Source organism: Electrona antarctica, assembly GCF_951216825.1.
Source record: "Electrona antarctica genome assembly, contig: scaffold_306, whole genome shotgun sequence".
NCBI lineage: Eukaryota > Metazoa > Chordata > Actinopteri > Myctophiformes > Myctophidae > Electrona > Electrona antarctica.
In genome coordinates, this window is record NW_027638739.1 from 64,689 (window position 1) to 85,689 (window position 21,001).

Below are 21,001 nucleotides of genomic sequence, written 5' to 3' on the forward strand. Positions count from 1 at the left end.
ACAAATAAAGTAAATGTGTAATCTTCGGTAGCCATTAGGCTATATTGTATAGATCTATGAATATTATTTACCAATCCATATATCTCATTTCTAGGCGTATACTAAAGGTACCAATGGCAGTTCGCACATGCGAACAGACGGTGGCGCCATTGTTCCATAAATATAATCACACTTCAGCGCTGCTGTTACACACACTATGGTTACACATCTTCCCTGGACACAAGATTATTATTATTATTATTATTATTATTATTATTATTATTATTATTATTATTATTATTATTATTATTGCCTATGAATCACCCACATAAAAGTGTGATTGATGGCGAATGATTTTTTTTTGATTGATTGATTAACAGTTTGCAGAATTTCAGTACATTTCAAGCACAACTCAATACAAAAACTGTTAGCAGTGAGTGGACGACACCATAAAGCATTACACTTGTTTACAAGAGGGCCCACCGTTTTCAATTCATCAAAACATCAAAACATTCTATTCTGCTGTATATGATGATGATGATGACTTAATTATATTGAAGTAATGGTTTTCGTCCCAGATGTGAATCGATCGGGTATAAGTTACTTACTTAAGACAATGTTGACTATAGGCCTGCCCTACAACAATGGCCAGTGGTTTAGGCCTACATGAAGTTATTTCAACGACACACACACACACACACACACACACACCGCCCGTAGATCTCCTCCTATGTAAATTTGGTGGCGCACACATGGCGCACACACTAAAGCTCACACACACACACTGTGACTGTGGCCGTCGGTTCGACTGAGCCAGCCAAGGATAGAGTAACAAATCAGGAATTTCCCTCCTGCCACTCCTGAGAGAGCAGCAAGAGAGGACAAAAAAAAGCTACGGATTAAAAAACTTTATCTTCGCGGATAGTTGAAAAGGAAAAGAAAGCTAAACTGCCTCCCTCATTTAGCCTATTCTACATTTATAGGAATACGGCGAAGACGTTAATGACAAAAAGAGGCTGTTTTATTGTTTATTTTTTTGTTCCATATAACGGGATGTTTGGTGGACCGTTGATCGGCTTTTTTGCACAACAATGAGCTCTTTTTGTTTTAGAAATGTTCATGGAGATAATGGCACGACACCGGGGGAAAGCCATCTTTCGAGAATACCGTGATTGCTAACTTTTAGTTTAGTTGGGGGGTTTTCTTCAACTTTTCTTTGGGGTGGTTGTGGGGGGGAGACGAGACCGTGCTCTGGGGATTGCTGTCGCCACACTTTTTCGAATGTTGGGTTTCGTCGATGGCGTAGACTATAGGACCGTCGGCAAGCCCTTCTCCCCCTTGTTGGAAGATTTAATATTTATATTATAAAGTGAACAAAGTTATACCGCCAGTTAATCGCTGTTGGATTGGATTATTGATGAAACAACATTGGGGTTTTTGGACGCACTGTAGTGAAAACACCATTTGTTGGACGAGAGGAGAAATGTGGAGCAAAACGGTCGTCTAGCAGAAGGAGGATGCTGCTTCTTGTACAATGGAATTGAAAAACTATTTCGCTGTTGTCGCCGTTGTTTGTCTATTTATCTGCTCCAGTTTCTGTCAAGAGATCAACCCCAAGGGCAGGAACGTATGCAAAACCCCGGGGTAAGCACAGTATTCACATCCATCCGTATATTAACGGTAACAGCATGTTAACTTTGGCCTATAGTTCTCAATACTAATGGAATAGCGGATCTCTCTCAAAAGAACATAACTTAGTTGTGAGTGTTGTTGCGCATTTATGGATCAAACACGTATTACTGCAGCTGCTTATTGGGAACCTTTATTAGGACCTCTGCTCTCCTCAATGTATATATAGGCTACATCACTTTAGATTAGGCCATAAGTATTAGAGAAGTGTTACATAATTTGAACAAAGATTTCGCTCCGCATCATCTAAGCCTAAACAGTTGAGTCGTGTAGAGGGAGGAGGAGGACGGACGGGTCCACTGAAGGAAGGAACGCAGCGGTCCAGATGTGTACTTTACATCTGGATCCCACTATAGCTTTATATTAATGCTCCATAGGGGGCGCTGCACTAATGGTCTCTGTCTACACCAGTGGGTTTTCAACCCGTCTCACATGTCATCAAAGCCCTGCATTATAACCTTTTCGTGTCAAGGACCCCCAAATCAACATGTATTAGGTCACGGACCCCCCCCCCCCCCCCCCCCTATGCCATGATGCAGTGACGGGATAAGGGAGGATTTTTAGGGCTCTATAGCAGGGTTTCCGTAACATTCATTTCATGGACCCCCCCCCCAGTTTCACACGCATTAGGCTACGGACCCCCGATTTAATGGCATTTCTATCTCTGGTACCCCAATTTATGTTGTAAAATCACTGTTAAATGTAACTCTGAGAGTGAACAAATGGAACCAAATGGACCTGTTAGGGTCCATTTATACACTCTGAGTTACAGACCCATAAGGGTCCATTTGGTTCCTAACTATCTCTAATTGAGCTATAGGTACCCCCTGGAACTCCCTCAACCAGATGTAGCCTATAGCACAGTGGTTCCCAAAGTGGGGTCCGGGGACCCCCAGGGGTCCTTGAGGGAGTTCCAGGGGGTCCCCAGCTTAATAATAGTTTGGAACCAAATGGACCCTTATGGGTTTGTAACTCTGAGAGTGTACAAATGGAACCAAATGTGTTTGGTTCCATTTTGTTCACTCTCAGAGTTAAATTAACATTGATTTTACAATATGAATTGGGTTCCCCGAGATAGAAATGCCATCAAATGGGGGTCCGTAGCCTAATGCATGTCTAACTGGGGGGTCATTGAAATTAAACGAGTTGAGAATCACTGCTATAGAGCCGTAAAAAACCTTCAAATGGGGGTCCGCGGGGCTGATTAGTGTCAATTTGGGGGTCCTTGACATGAAAAAGTGTGGGAACCACTGCTATAGCAGATCCAAAACTTAGAACATTTTTCCACAATTCCATGTCAGTATAGCCTATTGATGTTGGCACCATTACAGGAGAGATAACAAGCAAACGTCTACATTCTCTAATAATTAGAGATATTTGTCTATAGACTTTCTTGTAAAATAAGTATAATGCAGATGTTTAACAATAATTGTTTAACTCTTGAGAGTGTAAAAAAAAAAGTTAAAGATCTGTAAGGGTCCATTTGGTTACCAACTCTCCATCATTTTTTTTAACTGAGGACCACCTTCAACCCTGCCAAAGGACCACTGGTGGTCCCCGGGGGGCCACTGGTGGTCCCCCCGTGCCACTGGTGGTCCCCCCGGGCCACTGGTGGTCCCCCCGTGCCACTGGTGGTCCCCCCGGGCCACTGGTGGTCCCCGGGGGGCCACTGGTGGTCCCCCCGTGCCACTGGTGGTCCCCCCGGGCCACTGGTGGTCCCCGGGCCACTGGTGGTCCCCCCCGTGCCACTGGTGGTCCCCCCGGGCCACTGGTGGTCCCCGGGAGGCCACTGGTGGTCCCCCCGTGCCACTGGTGGTCCCCGGGGGGCCACTGGTGGTCCCCGGGGGGCCACTGGTGGTCCCCCCGTGCCACTGGTGGTCCCCGGGGGGCCACTGGTGGCCCCCCAGGGGGCCACTGGTGGTCCCCGGGGGGCCACCAGTGGCCCCCCGGGGGGGGACGGACGGGTCCCCCGTGGACCCGTCCGTCCTCCTCCTCCCTCTACACGACTCAACTGTTTAGGCTTATATGATGCGGAGCGAAATCTTTGTTCAAATTATGTAACACTTCTCTAATACTTATACGAGGCCTAATCTAAAGTGATGTAGCCTATATATACATTGAGGAGAGCAGAGGTCCTAATAAAGGTTCCCAATAAGCAGCTGCAGTAATACGTGTTTGATCCATACATGCGCAACAACACTCCCGGGCCACTGGTGGTCCCCGGGGGGCCACTGGTGGTCCCCGGGGGGCCACTGGTGGTCCCCGGGGGGCCACTGGTGGTCCCCGGGGGGCCACTGGTGGTCCCCGGGGGGCCACTGGTGGTCCCCGGGGGGCCACTGGTCTGCACAGATCTGCATAGCACTCGTGGCATCTGCTGATGAGCCCAAATATACGTTGTGGTTAAATTTTTTTTTTTTTCTTTGATTTTTTTCTTTTTACGTTTTTATGTCCTGTTTTTATACGCATATTAACAGGATGTTAGTAAGTATTTATACGCATATTAACAGGATGTTAGTAAGTATTTATACGCATATTAACAGGATGTTAGTAAGTATTTATACGCATATTAACAGGATGTTAGTAAGTATTTATACGCATATTAACAGGATGTTAGTAAGTATTTATACGCATATTAACAGGGATGTTAGTAAGTATTTATACGCATATTAACAGGATGTTAGTAAGTATTTATACGCATATTAACAGGGATGTTAGTAAGTATTTATACGCATATTAACAGGATGTTAGTAAGTATTTATACGCATATTAACAGGATGTTAGTAAGTATTTATACGCATATTAACAGGATGTTAGTAAGTATTTATACGCATATTAACAGGATGTTAGTAAGTATTTATACGCATATTAACAGGGATGTTAGTAAGTATTTATATGCATATTAACAGGATGTTAGTAAGTATTTATACGCATATTAACAGGATGTTAGTAAGTATTTATACGCATATTAACAGGGATGTTAGTAAGTATTTGGGGGCAGGCACGAACGAGAAAGAGACCATAACATGTCAAGTTAAATTTAAAAATCATAATCAATTTCCCTAAAAACGATCATGTATAGGCTGGACAAGGACAGCCTACTGTATATACGACCTTGAACACCCCAGTCTTATGGCATGTTTTACTGTATATACGACCTTGAACACCCCAGTCTTATGGCATGTTTTACTGTATATACGACCTTGAACACCCCAGTCTTATGGCATGTTTTATGGTACTGTATATACGACCTTGAACACCCCAGTCTTATGGCATGTTTTCCAAAGCAGAGCTGATAGTTGTGCTTGAAATGTATAGGCTACTGTAATTCTGCAATCTGTTAATAAATACTTCAATCAATCAATCAATCAACCAATCAATCCTTAATGATCAGGTCAACGTTCCTGTGCCACAGACAGTGTGCACAGATTGAAGATATTATATATTTTAGGCCCAAGAGCAATAATAACACAAACTTTGTCACAGTAAAACGTTGGCCCAATTTAACTCCAACAACTGGAACTATACCAAATGGACAGTTGCATGTATACAGAGTTTAACCCATTCTGGGCGGGAACCCCTTTTGGTGTTTCATTATGTTATACTTTAGCTATTGAAAAATAGCAGATCTACAAGCTCATGAACTTGTAGCTACGAACTTGTAGGTCTGCTATTTTTGAAATATTGAGCACCACTGATACAGAAACATAAGGTTTTTCAGAAAACTGTCAGGATTTAGAAGACATTTTTTAAATTTCGACGTCAGGCCAAATTGGGTTAATATACAATTCTTCTTCTTCTTCTTCTTCTTATTCTTATTCTTATTCTTATTCTTATTCTTATTCTTATTCTTATTCTTCTTCTTCAGCAGCATTTGGCTACAATATCTTGGATTTCTGGTGGTTGTGTTTGTTTAATTGTTTTCCCTCACCGGGAAGGTGCAGCAAGCAAACTGTAGCCCAAAGTGGGGTCCGGGGACCCCCAGGGGTCCTTGAGGGAGTTCCAGGGTGTCCCCAGCTAAATGATAGTTTGGAACCAAATGGACCCTTATGGGTCAATTTGGTTCCATTTGTACGCTCTCAATTATTATTGATTTTACAATATAAATCGGGGGTCCTATAGAGATTAACATTAAATGGGGGTCCGTAGACTAATGCTAGTGTCAAACTGGGGGTCCTTGAAATTAAACGGGTTGAGAATCACTGCTAGAGCCGTAAAACTCTTCTCTTATGGGGGTCCCTGCATGGGATATACTTTTTCAAATTCCCGGGATAATTAGTGTCAATTTGGGGGTCCTTGACATGAAAAAGTTTGGGAACCACTGGCCTATACTGTTGCAGTCTCACATCCCCATATTGAAATGTGTGTAGCACGTCCTAAGGCTGGTTATTATGGTGTGTGTGTGTGTGTGTGTGTGTGTGTGTGTGTGTGTGTGTGTGTGTGTGTGTGTGTGTGTGTGTGTGTGTGTGTGTGTGTGTGTGTGTGTGTGTGTGTGTGTGTGTGTGTGTGTGTGTGTGTGTGTGTGTGTTAAGGAGGTCATGTGCTCTTTGTATGCTAAAGCATGCAGGGTCTTTTCAACCCTAGTTGTATCGAGGGCAAGGCCCGTTATGTATTGGGCATTTGAGCCACGGAACCACCATTCCATGACATTTAGCCTCTCAAACCCAAAACTTAGAATGTTTTGTTGTCGTTGGACAGGATTTTGTTCATGCTGTGGTACCATTCTGACCTGAGATCAGATTCTAAAAATGTCTTCTACATCCTGACAGTTTTCTGAAAAAGCTATGTTTCTATGTCAGTCGTTCTTCGATTTTTCAAAAATAGCAGACCTACAAGCTCGTAGCGCGCCACTCGGTGGCGCGCTATGAGCTTGTAGATCTGCTATTTTTCAATAGCTAAAGCATAACATAATACTAACACCAAAAGGGGTTCCCGCCCAAAATGTGTTAAGAGAGATATCAGGAAAACGTTGATCAAAATAACAATTATTCTGCAGTCTCTAATTGTGTATGTAGACCTCTTGTAAGTTACGTAATGCAGATGTTTAACAATAATTTAACTCTTGAGATCGTAAAATGAAACCAAATGGACCCATACGTACGGGTCCATTTGGTTTCATTTTACGATCTCAAGAGGGTCTATAAGGGTCCATTTGGTTACCAACTCTCCATCATTTAGCTGCATGGGGACCACCTGGATCCCTCTCAAGGACCACTGGTGGTCCCCGGACCACTGGTTGAGAACCACTGTGTTAAAGTCAGGCTGGAGCAGCCAGATGGACATCAAACTGTAGGAATGTGCGGTTAGTTACAGGCTGTAGCAGTGGGAGTGTTCCTGGAGCACAAAAAGGACAAATAGTTGATCTTATCAAAAAGCCTCTGCATTTCTCAATCCGGTTCCAACTGAGATGCAAAACTATATAAACCACCAAGAGCAGCTTCGTCACCTCTCTCGCTGTATAGATTCCACCGCGGTCCAGCTGTCCGTGTGTCCTGTCCTGTTACGGTCCAGCTGTCCGTGTGTCCTGTCTTGTTACCATCAAAAGTCAAAGTCCTTACGATTTGTCACACATGTTACCGCAGTGAAATTATTCTCCGCATCTGACAACAGCTCTTGGAGCGGTCAGCCGTGTCGCTCACGCCCGGGAATCATTTGATTAGTTGATTTGATCCAAGCCATTGTTGCTGAGTGCCAAGCAGGGAGGGCATTGCGGGTCTCATTTTTACAGTCTTTGGTATGACCCGGTGGGGGGATCGAACCCCAACCTCCCAGTTTCAGGGCGGACACTCTTAACTAACCACAATGCCCCTGACTGGTGGATGACCATCGGCAAGATGTCAATGTTTGAAGTGTTCAGTTTGACCAGCTTGTCCCCTTAATTTAACCCATTTTGGACTGATGTCGATTAAGAAAAAGGCTTCTAAATCCTAATAGTTTTCTGAAAAACCCATGTTTCTATGTCAGTTGTGCTCAACCTTTTTCATGTCAAGGACCCCCAGAATTATCTCTATTGGGCCACGGACCCATCTCAAAATATGTTGTTCCAGGGACCCCCTAGAAGCAAAGATTTTAGTTAAAATTGTTCGCTCTGAAATATATATTCAAAGATTTGCACCACATTTTCACAACTTTTCAAAAAATAGCAGACCTACAAGCTCGTAGTGCGCCACTCGGCGCGCTATGAGCTTGTAGATCTGCTATTTTTTCAATAGCTAAAGTATAACGTAACTCTTAAAACACCAAAAGGGGTTCCTGCCCAAAATGGATTAACTTGGCCCTATACATTTGAGATGTTGCACTTGAATGGCCTCTAACTAACTAACCACATGAACCCCAGTATCCTGTCATAATAATATGTGGTTTTCAACCTGTTTCATTTCAAGGGGGTCGAATATAGACCCGGGTCTGCACGGGGGAGTGACCCCATGAAGCGTTTTAAGGGTCTGCACGGGGGAGTGACCCCATGAAGCGTTTTAAGGGTCTGCACGGGGGAGTGACCCCATGAAGCGTTTTAAGGGTCTGCACGGGGGAGTGACCCCATGAAGCGTTTTAAGTGGCTGATCTTCAATCCCCGAGGAGTCACGTCCACGGTGGCGTTTACATGCTGTTCAATTTCAATATTTAGGCTTTAGTCTTCATGTGACTTTCATTCATCTGGTGAAACATTTCCTGCCCGATATCCTCATGTTACTAAATTAAACTGCTGAATAATAAGCCACATGTTGGATGTGTCACAAACTGTGGTGGAACTGAAAGTACTCGCATTTTGGTACAGGAGTAAAAGTATCAATACTGCAATATAGAAATACTACGTATTGGTAATAGGTATCAAAATGCACTTGCGACTGTGGCTCAGGAGGTAGAGCAGGTCGTCCAATGATCCATGGGTCGGTGGTTCGAATCCCGGCTCCTCCTGTCTACATGTCGAAGTGTCCTTGGGCAAGACACTGAACCCCAAATTGCTCCCGATGTGCTGGTTGGTGCCTTGCATGGCTTCCGCTGCAATCGGTGTATGTATGTGTGTGTGAATGGGTGAATGTAATGCACCATCTATGTAAAGCGCCTTGGATAAAGGCGCTAAATTTTCACCATTTACCACTTAAAAGTACCAAAAGTAAATGTGCTCAGTATGCCCAATAATATCCCATTTCAAGTTTTCAAATTATCATTTGAAAATAGCCGGTCTACAAGCTCACAATGCGTTGCGCTGCGACGCATTGTGAGCTTGTAGATCGGCTATTTTCACACGGACGAAATGCAATACAGGGATGCAGTGGTTAATTAATGTATGTTTTGTAACAATAATAATCAAAATCAACATAGTCACTAAAGTTTTCAAATAAGTGTAGTGGTCTGAGATGCAGTGGAGTAGAAGTAAAAAGAAATCGGGATTTGGAATGACTCAAGTGAAGTACAAATACCTCACATTTGTACTTAACCCATTTTGGGGCGGGAACCCCTTTTGGTGTTAGCATTATGTTATGCTTTAGCTATTGAAAAATAGCAGATTGTAGATTGTAGGTTATACACACTTCCTCAAAGACCCACAGCTTGTCGTCATTCGGTGGAACATACGGTAAAAAACGGTGCAAAATGGAGAAGTTGTTGTTGAAGAAGTTGTGACGTGTTTTGCTGAGTGAGCGAGAGAGCAGTGAGAGCGTGAGAGAGCAGAGTGAGAGAGCAGAGCGTGAGAGCAGAACTCTGTGTAATCCTGAAAGAGGAACAGGAATGCATGCTTTACTTAACGTTGCACTGCATTTTGTTGCGGCCACAAACACGACGAATGCAATCCGTCTTCCGGACTCGGAGTGCTGACATGGATTGACCGGGGGTCAAAGGTCAAGCGGGGTCAACTCCATACAACGCCCGACTGGAATCTGTCAAGATTATAGGAGGCAGTCTCTCATCGCATCCCTCCAATAAGTCAGTGTCCCGAAAAATGGAATAGAATTTCAGACCAAAAGGAGGTACTAAATAGAGCCTGGCCGCAGTCCTGGCGTCACTCGCTCATCCCCTGGTTCACGGAAGTTATTCTCTATAGAGAATAACACCAATAAGTAAGTAAGTAAGTAGCCTTGCCGAGCCATGAGGCCCATAGGGCAGGAGCCTATCTCCTGTTTCTGTAGCGTGAGGCAGCTTGATGTACAAGTACACCCCCTGGACATGACGCTAGTATGTCGCAGGGACTTACCCCCAATCCAGCCCAAGTGCTGAGTGTCTAGCAGGGAGGCACTGGGTCCCATTTTTAGAGTCTTTGGTATGACCCGGCCGGGGATCGAACCCCGACCTCCCAGTCTCAGGGCGGACACTCTAACCACAAGGCCACTGAGCTGGTAAATAACACAAATAACAACATACAATTGTTTCTCAAATAAGCATTGTGGTCCATATAAAATAAACAAACTGTCTCGGCGATATTGCTGGGGAGGTGTCTCTGTATCGTTTAACCGATTTTGGACTGAGGTCGATTAAAAAAAAAACCTATGTTTCTATGTCAGTGGTGCTCAACCTTTTTCATGTCAAGGACCCCTAGAATTATCTCTATTGGGCCACGGACCCCCATCTCAAAATATGTTGTTCCAGGGACCCCCCAGAATCAAATATTTTAGTTAAAAATGTTCGCTCTGAAATATATATTCAATGATTTGCGTTGATGATGATTTTAACGTTTTTTTCAAAAATAGCAGACCTACAAGCTCATAGCGCGCCACTCGGTGGCGCGCTATGAGCTTGTAGATCTGCTATTTTTCAATAGCTAAATTATAACATGTTTAAAACACCAAAAGGGGTTCCCGCCCAGAATGGATTAAGACAGTCAGTCATTTAATATGAAAATGTATGAAAATGTAACTAATTCGGCAGCGTTTTCTCTCAGTCACGTTGATTCTTACTCTTATTCTGTGAGACGGCCAGGATGATTTGTATATTTTATATTTGTATATTTTTCAAACACAGTTCTTATATGAGGCGATCTAAAACCCCCCTGTGCCGGGGGGGAGGGGGGGGGATTACAATGCAAATATAAAAGTACACAAACCCGTGGACTTAGCGCCCTCTACTGGTATTGACGTCAGACTTCGGTGCTCTATATAGCAGTCGTTCTCAAACCTTTTCCATGTCAAGGACCCCCACATTGACCCTCATTAGCCTGTGGACCCCCATTATTAATGATATGCCAGGGACCCCCCAGAAGAGAAGATCTGTACAGCTGTAGCAGTGATTCTCAAGCATTTTAATTCCAAGGACCCCAAGTTTGACCTGAATTAGGCTACACTTCACCAGCCCCTGTATTGTGTTCTATACTTGCTTCTTTTTCACTTCTACACCCAAATCTCTCTGTCGGAAATAGTGCAGCTCACAACGTGCCGTGTTGGGAGTTCATTGATCTTCCAGCAAGTGTTTGCCTATTGGGACACAGCCCAAAACGGACTCCTGGTACGTCTATTGGGACACAGCCCAAAACGGACTCCTGGTACGTCTATTGGGACACAGCCCAAAACGGACTCCTGGTACGTCTATTGGGACACAGCCCAAAACGGACTCCTGGTACGTCTATTGGGACACAGCCCAAAACGGACTCCTGGTACGTCTATTGGGACACAGCCCAAAACGGACTCCTGGTACGTCTATTGGGACACAGCCCAAAACGGACTCCTGGTACGTCTATTGGGACACAGCCCAAAACGGACTCCTGGTACGTCTATTGGGACACAGCCCAAAACGGACTCCTGGTACGTCTATTGGGACACAGCCCAAAACGGACTCCTGGTACGTCTATTGGGACACAGCCCAAAACGGACTCCTGGTACGTCTATTGGGACACAGCCCACAACGGTCTCCTGGTACGTCTATTGGGACACAGCCCACAACGGTCTCCTGGTACGTCACACCAGGAGTATAAGATTCATAAGAAGGAAAAAGAGTTTTTGTGGACAGGCCCACCAGGTCATAAGGCCTCACTCAAACCTAAGACACACGCAAGAGGGTGGCGGTGGCTCAGGGGTAGAGTGGCCACTAGGGGGCGGCGGTGGCTCAGGGGTAGAGTGGCTGGATGGTAACCGCAAGGTTGCCTGTTCGAACCCCGGCTCCCCCAGAGTTAGTGTCGAAGTGTCCTTGAGCAAGACACTGAACCCCAAATTGCTCCCGATGTGCTGGTTGGTACCTTGCATAGTTTCTGCCGCCATCGGTGTATGAATGTGTGTGTGAATGGGTGAATGTAATGCACATCTATGTAAAGCGCCTTGGATAAAGGCGCTATATAAATGCACCATTTACCATTTGCAAGACGCACTTGTGTCCTGTGTCTTCTGTGTGTCATGGCCGCCTCAATGCATTTCCAATGGGAGTCACATGGTTTGACCAAACATTCTGTGTGTCATGGCCGCCTCAATGCATTTCCAATGGGAGTCACATGGTTTGACCAAACATTCTGTGTGTCATGGCCGCCTCAATGCATTTCCAATGGGAGTCACATGGTTTGACCAAACATTCTGTGTGTCATGGCCGCCTCAATGCATTTCCAATGGGAGTCACATGGTTTGACCAAACATTCTGTGTGTCATGGCCGCCTCAATGCATTTCCAATGGGAGTCACATGGTTTGACCAAACATTCTGTGTGTCATGGCCGCCTCAATGCATTTCCAATGGGAGTCACATGGTTTGACCAAACATTCTGTGTGTCATGGCCGCCTCAATGCATTTCCAATGGGAGTCACATGGTTTGACCAAACATTCTGTGTGTCATGGCCGCCTCAATGCATTTCCAATGGGAGTCACATGGTTTGACCAAACATTCTGTGTGTCATGGCCGCCTCAATGCATTTCCAATGGGAGTCACATGGTTTGACCAAACATTCTGTGTGTCATGGCCGCCTCAATGCATTTCCAATGGGAGTCACATGGTTTGACCAAACATTCTGTGTGTCATGGCCGCCTCAATGCATTTCCAATGGGAGTCACATGGTTGACCAAACATTCTGTGTGTCATGGCCGCCTCAATGCATTTCCAATGGGAGTCACATGGTTTGACCAAACATTCTGTGTGTCATGGCCGCCTCAATGCATTTCCAATGGGAGTCACATGGTTTGACCAAACATTCTGTGTGTCATGGCCGCCTCAATGCATTTCCAATGGGAGTCACATGGTTTGACCAAACATTCTGTGTGTCATGGCCGCCTCAATGCATTTCCAATGGGAGTCACATGGTTTGACCAAACATTCTGTGTGTCATGGCCGCCTCAATGCATTTCCAATGGGAGTCACATGGTTTGACCAAACATTCTGTGTGTCATGGCCGCCTCAATGCATTTCCAATGGGAGTCACATGGTTTGACCAAACATTCTGTGTGTCATGGCCGCCTCAATGCATTTCCAATGGGAGTCACATGGTTTGACCAAACATTCTGTGTGTCATGGCCGCCTCAATGCATTTCCAATGGGAGTCACATGGTTTGACCAAACATTCTGTGTGTCATGGCCGCCTCAATGCATTTCCAATGGGAGTCACATGGTTTGACCAAACATTCTGTGTGTCATGGCCGCCTCAATGCATTTCCAATGGGAGTCACATGGTTTGACCAAACATTCTGTGTGTCATGGCCGCCTCAATGCATTTCCAATGGGAGTCACATGGTTTGACCAAACATTCTGTGTGTCATGGCCGCCTCAATGCATTTCCAATGGGAGTCACATGGTTTGACCAAACATTTTTTGTTTGATGTCACTGTCACCTCATAAACACATACAAAAATACAAAAACACGGCACTCAAGCAGTGTTGTTTTTGGCAGCTATTTTAGTTTTAGTCACAGTCTCTTGAATAGTTTTCACTTAGTTTTAGTCACCTGGAATGTGTTAGTGTTAGTTTAGTTTTAGTCGACTAAATGTCATGAGATTTTAGTCGACTTAATCTACAGGTGATTTAGTCGACTAAAATGTATTTCGGCAGGCCTTTGCCGTCGTAATGACTGATTTTACATTTGCTGAAAATAGCCGATCTACAAGCTCACAACGCGTCGCAGCGCATGAGACCAATTGTAAAATGACTTATACTGGATCTCTTGTCCACTAGTCCTTTCCTGACATTTTAGTCTAGTTTTTATTTGTTGACGAAATTGTCAGTATATTTAGTCTTAGTTTTAGTCATCATAGCTTTGTTTTAATTTAGTTTCCATGTAGTTTTCATCAGTGGAAAAAGGTAGTCGACAAACATTTTTCGTCTTAGTTTTAGTCATTAAGCCATTCTGGGCGGGAACCCCTCTTGGTGTTTTAAGCATTACAGTATGTTATGCTTTAGCTATTGAAAAATAGCAGATCTACAAGCTCGTAGCGCGCCACCGAGTGGCGCGCTACGAGCTTGTAGGTCTGCTATTTTTGAAAAATCGCGAAAATGTGCCTGAAATCTTTGAATATATATTCTTTCAGAGCGAACGTTTTTAACTCAAATCTTTGCTTCTGGAGAGGTCCATATTTTCAGATGGGGGTCGGCGGCATATTACATATAATCTTTGGGGTCCTTGACATGAAATATTGAGAACCACTGATATAGAAACATGAGGTTTTTCAGAAAAAAATACATTTTAAAAATACATTTTTTAACTCTTAGCCTGCCGCCATTAATTAATCCCTCGATTGCGTATTGCCATGGTTTAATCACGCGTGACACTTACTTTGAAGAGCCAAATATCCGTATCGCATTTTACTATGAAACCATTCCGTGTGTGTTGACGAAGCTGGTGCTCGTTCTCTCGGTCGGTGGTGGAAAAAGTGGACCGCGAGTATCACAGCGCCTGCTACAGGCCGTTGAAAACGCTTGTCTGGGACAAAGCGTCCTCTGCAATGTCGCTTCTGTGAGATAAAGCCGTCTGAAAACAGAGCCGGCAATGTTAGTGGATGCGCGCGCATTTTCAAAATGGCCGCGCCCATTGTGTCAGAAGCATAACAAAGCTAACGGACGGTAGATTTCGATACGATCGTATTAAAACATGCATTAATGAATACATCGCTGTTAAAACGGCTTTTCCGTTTGTGGCAGGCGACAAGATTCTACGTGTTAATATTCCTATGTTCCTGGCGGGTAAACGATTAAATGTCGACGTCAGGCCTAAATGGGTTAAAGTGGGTGTTATGATCAGAATGAGAACATTGTAAAAGTGTGTAAAACACAAAATCTAAATTTTGCCACGGACATGACCAAGTCTTTGTCACGGACACATTTTGTGACCAGATTTGTCTGAGAGAGCCTGCCGTCGTGCAACCTCCAGCTTTTCACCAGAGGAGAAAAAACTGAATTCATTTATATTTGTATCCAAAATGAGTTAATAGCACAAGCAGACTCTTCACATACTAGAGCATGTCTGAAATAAATATTAGAGGTAAAAATCGACATGTAAATATGAAATAAATGCTTAAACATGTAGCTAGGTGTAATGTTAGAGTCCACAGAAGACATGTAAATATGAAATAAATGCTTAAACATGTAGCTAGGTGTAATGTTAGAGACAACAGAAGACATGTAAATATGAAATAAATGCTTAAACATGTAGCTAGGTGTAATGTTATAGACCACAGAAGACATGTAAATATGAAATAAATGCTTAAACATGTAGCTAGGTGTAATGTTAGAGTCCACAGAAGACATGTAAATATGAAATAAATGCTTAAACATGTAGCTAGGTGTAATGTTAGAGTCCACAGAAGACATGTAAATATGAAATAAATGCTTAAACATGTAGCTAGGTGTAATGTTAGAGTCCACAGAAGACATGTAAATATGAAATAAATGCTTAAACATGTAGCTAGGTGTAATGTTAGAGACCACAGAAGACATGTAAACATGAAATAAATGCTTAAACATGTAGCTAGGTGTAATGTTAGAGTCCACAGAAGACATGTAAATATGAAATAAATGCTTAAACATGTAGCTAGGTGTAATGTTAGAGACCACAGAAGTGAACCTTTCAAGCCTGTTTTCGCAACTGGCTGTTTGTTTTCTGCAAGACATTTACTCTATAAGCCATATCTCTCTAAAACTGGTGGGTCAAACTGAACAACCGATATGTCAATTTGAAGCTATGATTCCCTGCTTTCACAAGAAAATAAAAAAACCCAATGGCAGTCCCTCAGTCAAATTTGGTCACATTTGTCCGTGTACGGACATGTTGGTATAAGGAACATGGAGTGCTCCCAAAGTGGGGTCCGGGGACCCCCAGGGGTACTTGAGGGAGTTCCAGGGGGGACCCAGCTAAATGATAATTTGTAACCAAATGGACCGTTATGGGTCTGTAACTCAGAGAGTGTACAAATGGAACCAAATGGACCCGTTAGGGTCCATTTGTACACTCTCAGAGTTAAATTAACAGTGGTTTTACAATATAAATTGGGGTACCAGAGATAGAAATGCCATTAAATCGGGGATCTGTGGCATAATGCGTGTGAAACTGGGGGGTCCTTGAAATTAATGTTTCGGATTCACTGCTGGAGCCGTAAAAATCCTCCCTTGTCGGGGTCACTGGCATATGTTTTCAAATGGGGGGTCCGTGGCCTAATAAATGTTGATTTGGGGGTCCTCCTAATGGGGGGTCCGTGTCCTAATAAATGTTGATTTGGGGGTCCTTGACACGAAGACGTTTGGGAAGCACTGGCTTAGGACACGCCTGGTGGTTTACCACGACCAGTGGTGGGAAGTAACTGAGTACATTTACTCAAGTACTGCTTAGCCCATTTTGACCTGAGGACGATTCTACACTAATGTCGTCTAAATCCTGACAGTTTTCTGGAAAAAAAAAACATGTTTCTATGTCAGTAGTTCTCAAACATGTCAAGGACCCCCAGAATTATCTGTATTTGGCCGCCGACCCCCATCTGAAAATAAGTTGTTCCAGGGACCCCCCCCCCCAGAAGCAAAGATTTGAGTTAAAAACATTCGCTCTGAAAGAATATATTGAAAGATATCCGCCACATTTTTACGATTTTTCAAAGATAGCAGATCTACAAGCTCGTAGCGCGGGACTTGTAGATCTGCTAGTTTTCAACAGCTAAAGTATAACATAATGCTTAAAACACCAAAAGGGGTCCCGGTTCCCGTAGGATAACATAATGCTTAAAACACCAAAAGGGGTCCCGGTTCCCGTAGGATAACATAATGCTTAAAACACCAAAAGGGGTCCCGGTTCCCGTAGGATAACATAATGCTTAAAACACCAAAAGGGGTCCCGGTTCCCGTAGGATAACATAATGCTTAAAACACCAAAAGGGGTCCCGGTTCCCGTAGGATAACATAATGCTTAAAACACCAAAAGGGGTCCCGGTTCCCGTAGGCTACTGAATGGGTTAAGTACAATGTTGAGGTATTTGTACTTTACTTGAGTATTTCCAATGTTCCAGTACTTTTACTTCTACTCCACTACATCTCAGCGGCAAATATTGCACTTTTACTCCACTACATTTATTTGAAAACTTTAGTTATTAGTTACTTTGTAGATTATGATTATTATGACAAAATATAAACGGTATAAGCACTTCAGCCTGTATACATTTTGCTCATTTGAAAATAGCCGATCTACAAAGCTTATCGCGACACATTGTGAGCTTGTAGATCGGCTATTTTCAAATTATGTTTATGAAATACGTTTGAAAACTTGAAATGAGCACATATTCTGCATAAAGATAACTTTTACTTTTACTATACTTCAAGTACATTTTGATGCCAATACTTTTGCATTTGCATTTGCAAGTACATTTTGAATTACGGACTTTTACTTGCTACAGAGTATTTCTATATTGCAGTATTGACGCTTTTTACGTAACCCATTTTGGGCGGGAACTCCTTTTGGTGTTAGCATTATGTTATGCTTTAGCTATTGAAAAATAGCAGACCTACAAGCTCGTAGCGCGCCACTCGGTGGTGCGCTATGAGCTTGTAGATCAGTCGTAAAAATCGAAGAACGACTGACAGAAACATAGCTTTTCAGAAAACTGTCAGGATGTAGAAGACATTTATAGAATCTGATCTCAGGTCAATTAAGTAAAAACTCTGAGCAGTTTTTCCACCCGTACGACCACGATAAAACTCTCCGCTCATCATTTCAAGGCAGAATGCCATATATTTACTCCCAGCACTTCAGAGGAAGCAGAAGTGTTGTGGGGGTCAGAGGTCACAGGTCACTTCAGAGGAAGCAGAAGTGTTGTGGGGGTCAGAGGTCACAGGCGTGGGAGGAAGAAGACGAGCATCCATCCCTTCCTGACAGACATCATTTCATCCCTAAACACTTCGTATCGTATATACGACAATTAGCGGGAAAAATAGGCTCCGATCTTCAAGCTCACAGCGCTTGGCGTCACAGCGTGTTGGAAGCTTGTAGATCTGCTCCCACCTTTAGTTTAAGTCACATTTTTGTCACCTGGAATGTTTTTAGTGTTTAGTCTAGTTTTAGTCGACTAAATGTCATACGATTTTAGTCGACTAAATCCACAGTTGATTTAGTCGACTAAAATGTATTTTGGCGGCCCTTGATGCCCTCGTAATGACTGATTTGACACTTGCTGTAAAATCGCGCTGCGACGCATTGTGAGCTTGTAGATCTGCTATTTACAGCATCCAAACGAGTGTAAAATACATACATACATACATACATACATACATATACGTACTACGTAGTTTTCATTTGTTGACACAATTGTCAATATATTTATTCTTAGTTGTAGACATCATAGCTTAGTTTTCATTTTTAGTTTTATTTATAGTTTTCGTCACAGTATTACACCGGGGCTCCACCGGGCGCGTCAGCGTCGCGTCTCCGTCACCGTCAGGGAATGTTCCCTTTTTAATCAATGAAGGGTGGCTCCACTGCCCGCGTTGCGTTGACGGAGACGCGACGCGTGCATTAAAATTGAACCGGTGCGTTTTTTGACGCACGCGACGGAGACGCAACGCGTCCGGTGGAGCAATGGCGTTAGTCGACGAAATCGAGGTTAATAGGTTATGGAGAGCTTTCAGTGTCCCTAGTATTTACCAAGCGGGGAGTGGAGACACACACATTCTCACCATTACACGTGCATGTGCTCCGCATATGGATCATCCTAACACAATGCACCGCATGCTTCTGGAGAATCCGCCGTCGACCACATCAATGAGAAAAGCCAGAGATCCAAAGACCTGAGCTACAGTACAGCTGCTGCTGCTGCTGCTGCGTTTACTCTCCGTTTGTTTGTGTGAAACGTGCAACAACGTGCTTCATGTTTTCCTCGACACTTCTCTCTTTGCAGGTCGCCGGGGTTTGTGTGCTGCAGCGGATGGGGACAGCTTGGAGACGAGTGTCCAACACGTATGGGTTCTAATATATATCAATGCACGTCATAGTATATAATGTTCTATCTATCTCCCCTGAACACATGAACCTGTCTCTCCACCCTATAGCTCTCTGAACACATGAACCTGTCTCTCCACCCTATAGCTCTCTGAACACATGAACCTGTCTCTCCACCCTATAGCTCCCTGAACACATGAACCTGTCTCTCCACCCTATAGCTCCCTGAACACATGAACCTGTCTCTCCACCCTATAGCTCTCTGAACACATGAACCTGTCTCTCCACCCTATAGCTCCCTGAACACATGAACCTGTCTCTGCACCCTATAGCTCCCTGAACACATGAACCTGTCTCTCCATCCTATATAGCTCTCTGAACACATGAACCTGTCTCTCCATCCTATAGCTCTCTGAACACATGAACCTGTCTCTCCATCCTATAGCTCTCTGAACACATGAACCTGTCTCTGCACCCTATAGCTGTCTGAACACATGAACCTGTCTCTGCACCCTATAGCTGTCTGAACACATGAACCTGTCTCTCTACCCTATAGCTCTCTGAACACATGAACCTGTCTCTCTACCCTATAGCTCCCTGAACACATGAACCTGTCTCTCCACCCTATAGCTCTCTGAACACATGAACCTGTCTCTCCACCCTATAGCTCTCTGAACACATGAACCTGTCTCTGCACCCTATAGCTCTCTGAACACATGAACCTGTCTCTGCACCCTATAGCTCCCTGAACACATGAACCTGTCTCTCCACCCTATAGCTGTCTGAACACATGAACCTGTCTCTGCACCCTATAGCTGTCTGAACACATGAACCTGTCTCTGCACCCTATAGCTGTCTGAACACATGAACCTGTCTCTCCACCCTATAGCTCTCTGAACACATGAACCTGTCTCTCTACCCTATAGCTCTCTGCGAAGGCAACTTTACGTGCAAGGAGAACGAGGTGTGCGTCAGACCCAATGAGTGCCGCTGTCGTCATGGATATTTCGGAGCTAGCTGTGACCACAGTAAGGTCCCCGGACCCCACTTTGGGAACCACTGCTCTAACCTTATGCTAGGCTTGCTTGTATTGTTGTTGTTGTATTGTTTTAGCTAAAAGGGTCAGAGGTCAAACAAACTATTTCACAAACAAATAGTAAGGCCGTTGAAAGTGTAACTGAAAGAGGATGAAATGTGCCTTTTATACTGACGACAGTGTCTCCCCCCTGCCCCCCCCCCCCTCCCCCAGAGTGCCCTGCCCAGTTCTGGGGCCCGGACTGCAAGGGCATGTGCACGTGCCACCCGAACGGCCAGTGCGACGACCTGACGGGCGTGTGCGCCTGCAACCACAACCGCTGGGGGCCCAACTGCGAGAACGCGTGCCTCTGCCAGAAGGGCAAGTGCGACCAGGACAGCGGCAAGTGCACGTGCCACCCGGGCTCCTGGGGCCCGCAGTGCAACAACAACTGCTACTGCAGCGTCAACTCGGCGTGCGACCCGCAGACCGGCCGCTGCCTGTGCAGCCCCGGCTGGACGGGGCGCAACTGTGCCATCCAGTGTCAGTGCAACAACTCGCCGTGCGAGCAGTTCACGGGCCGCTGCCTGTGCCGCGAGAGGCTGTGGGGCCCGCGGTGCGAGCGCTACTGCCAGTGCGTGCACGGCAAGTGCAACCAGGCGGACGGCTCGTGCACGTGCACGCCGGGCTACCGCGGGAAGTTCTGCCGGGAGCCGTGTCCGGCCGGCTTCTACGGACAGAACTGCAGGAACAGGTGAGGTGGCGGTATGTGTATGTGGTGGGTTAGGGTTAGGGTTAAGGGTTAGGGTTAAGGGGAAAAGACGTATACTCAAATGTTTTACTTAAGCCATTTAGACCTGAGGACTATTCTAAAAAACCTATGTTTCTAAACGTTCGCTCTGAAAGAGTATATTCAAAGATTTGCGGCACATTTTCACGATATTTCAAAAATAGCAGATCTACAAGCTCGTAGCGCGGCAAAAACACCAAAAGGGTTCCTGCCCCAAAATGGGT

At 44.6% G+C, this 21,001-nt stretch overlaps 1 protein-coding gene across 1 annotated transcript; it reads left to right on the forward strand.

Annotated features, from left to right (window-relative positions):
- Positions 1-1,381: 1,381 nt before the first annotated feature.
- On the forward strand, positions 1,382-20,745 carry LOC306917763 (scavenger receptor class F member 2-like; the record flags this gene model as incomplete). The annotated part of the gene is made up of 4 exons (XM_079530674.1): positions 1,382-1,623; positions 18,932-18,990; positions 19,899-20,000; positions 20,222-20,745. The coding sequence occupies exons 1-4, from the start codon at positions 1,514-1,516 to the stop codon at positions 20,743-20,745; spliced, it is 795 nt and encodes a 264-aa protein (XP_079386800.1). The 5' UTR covers positions 1,382-1,513.
- Between the last annotated feature and the right edge of the window lie 256 nt (positions 20,746-21,001).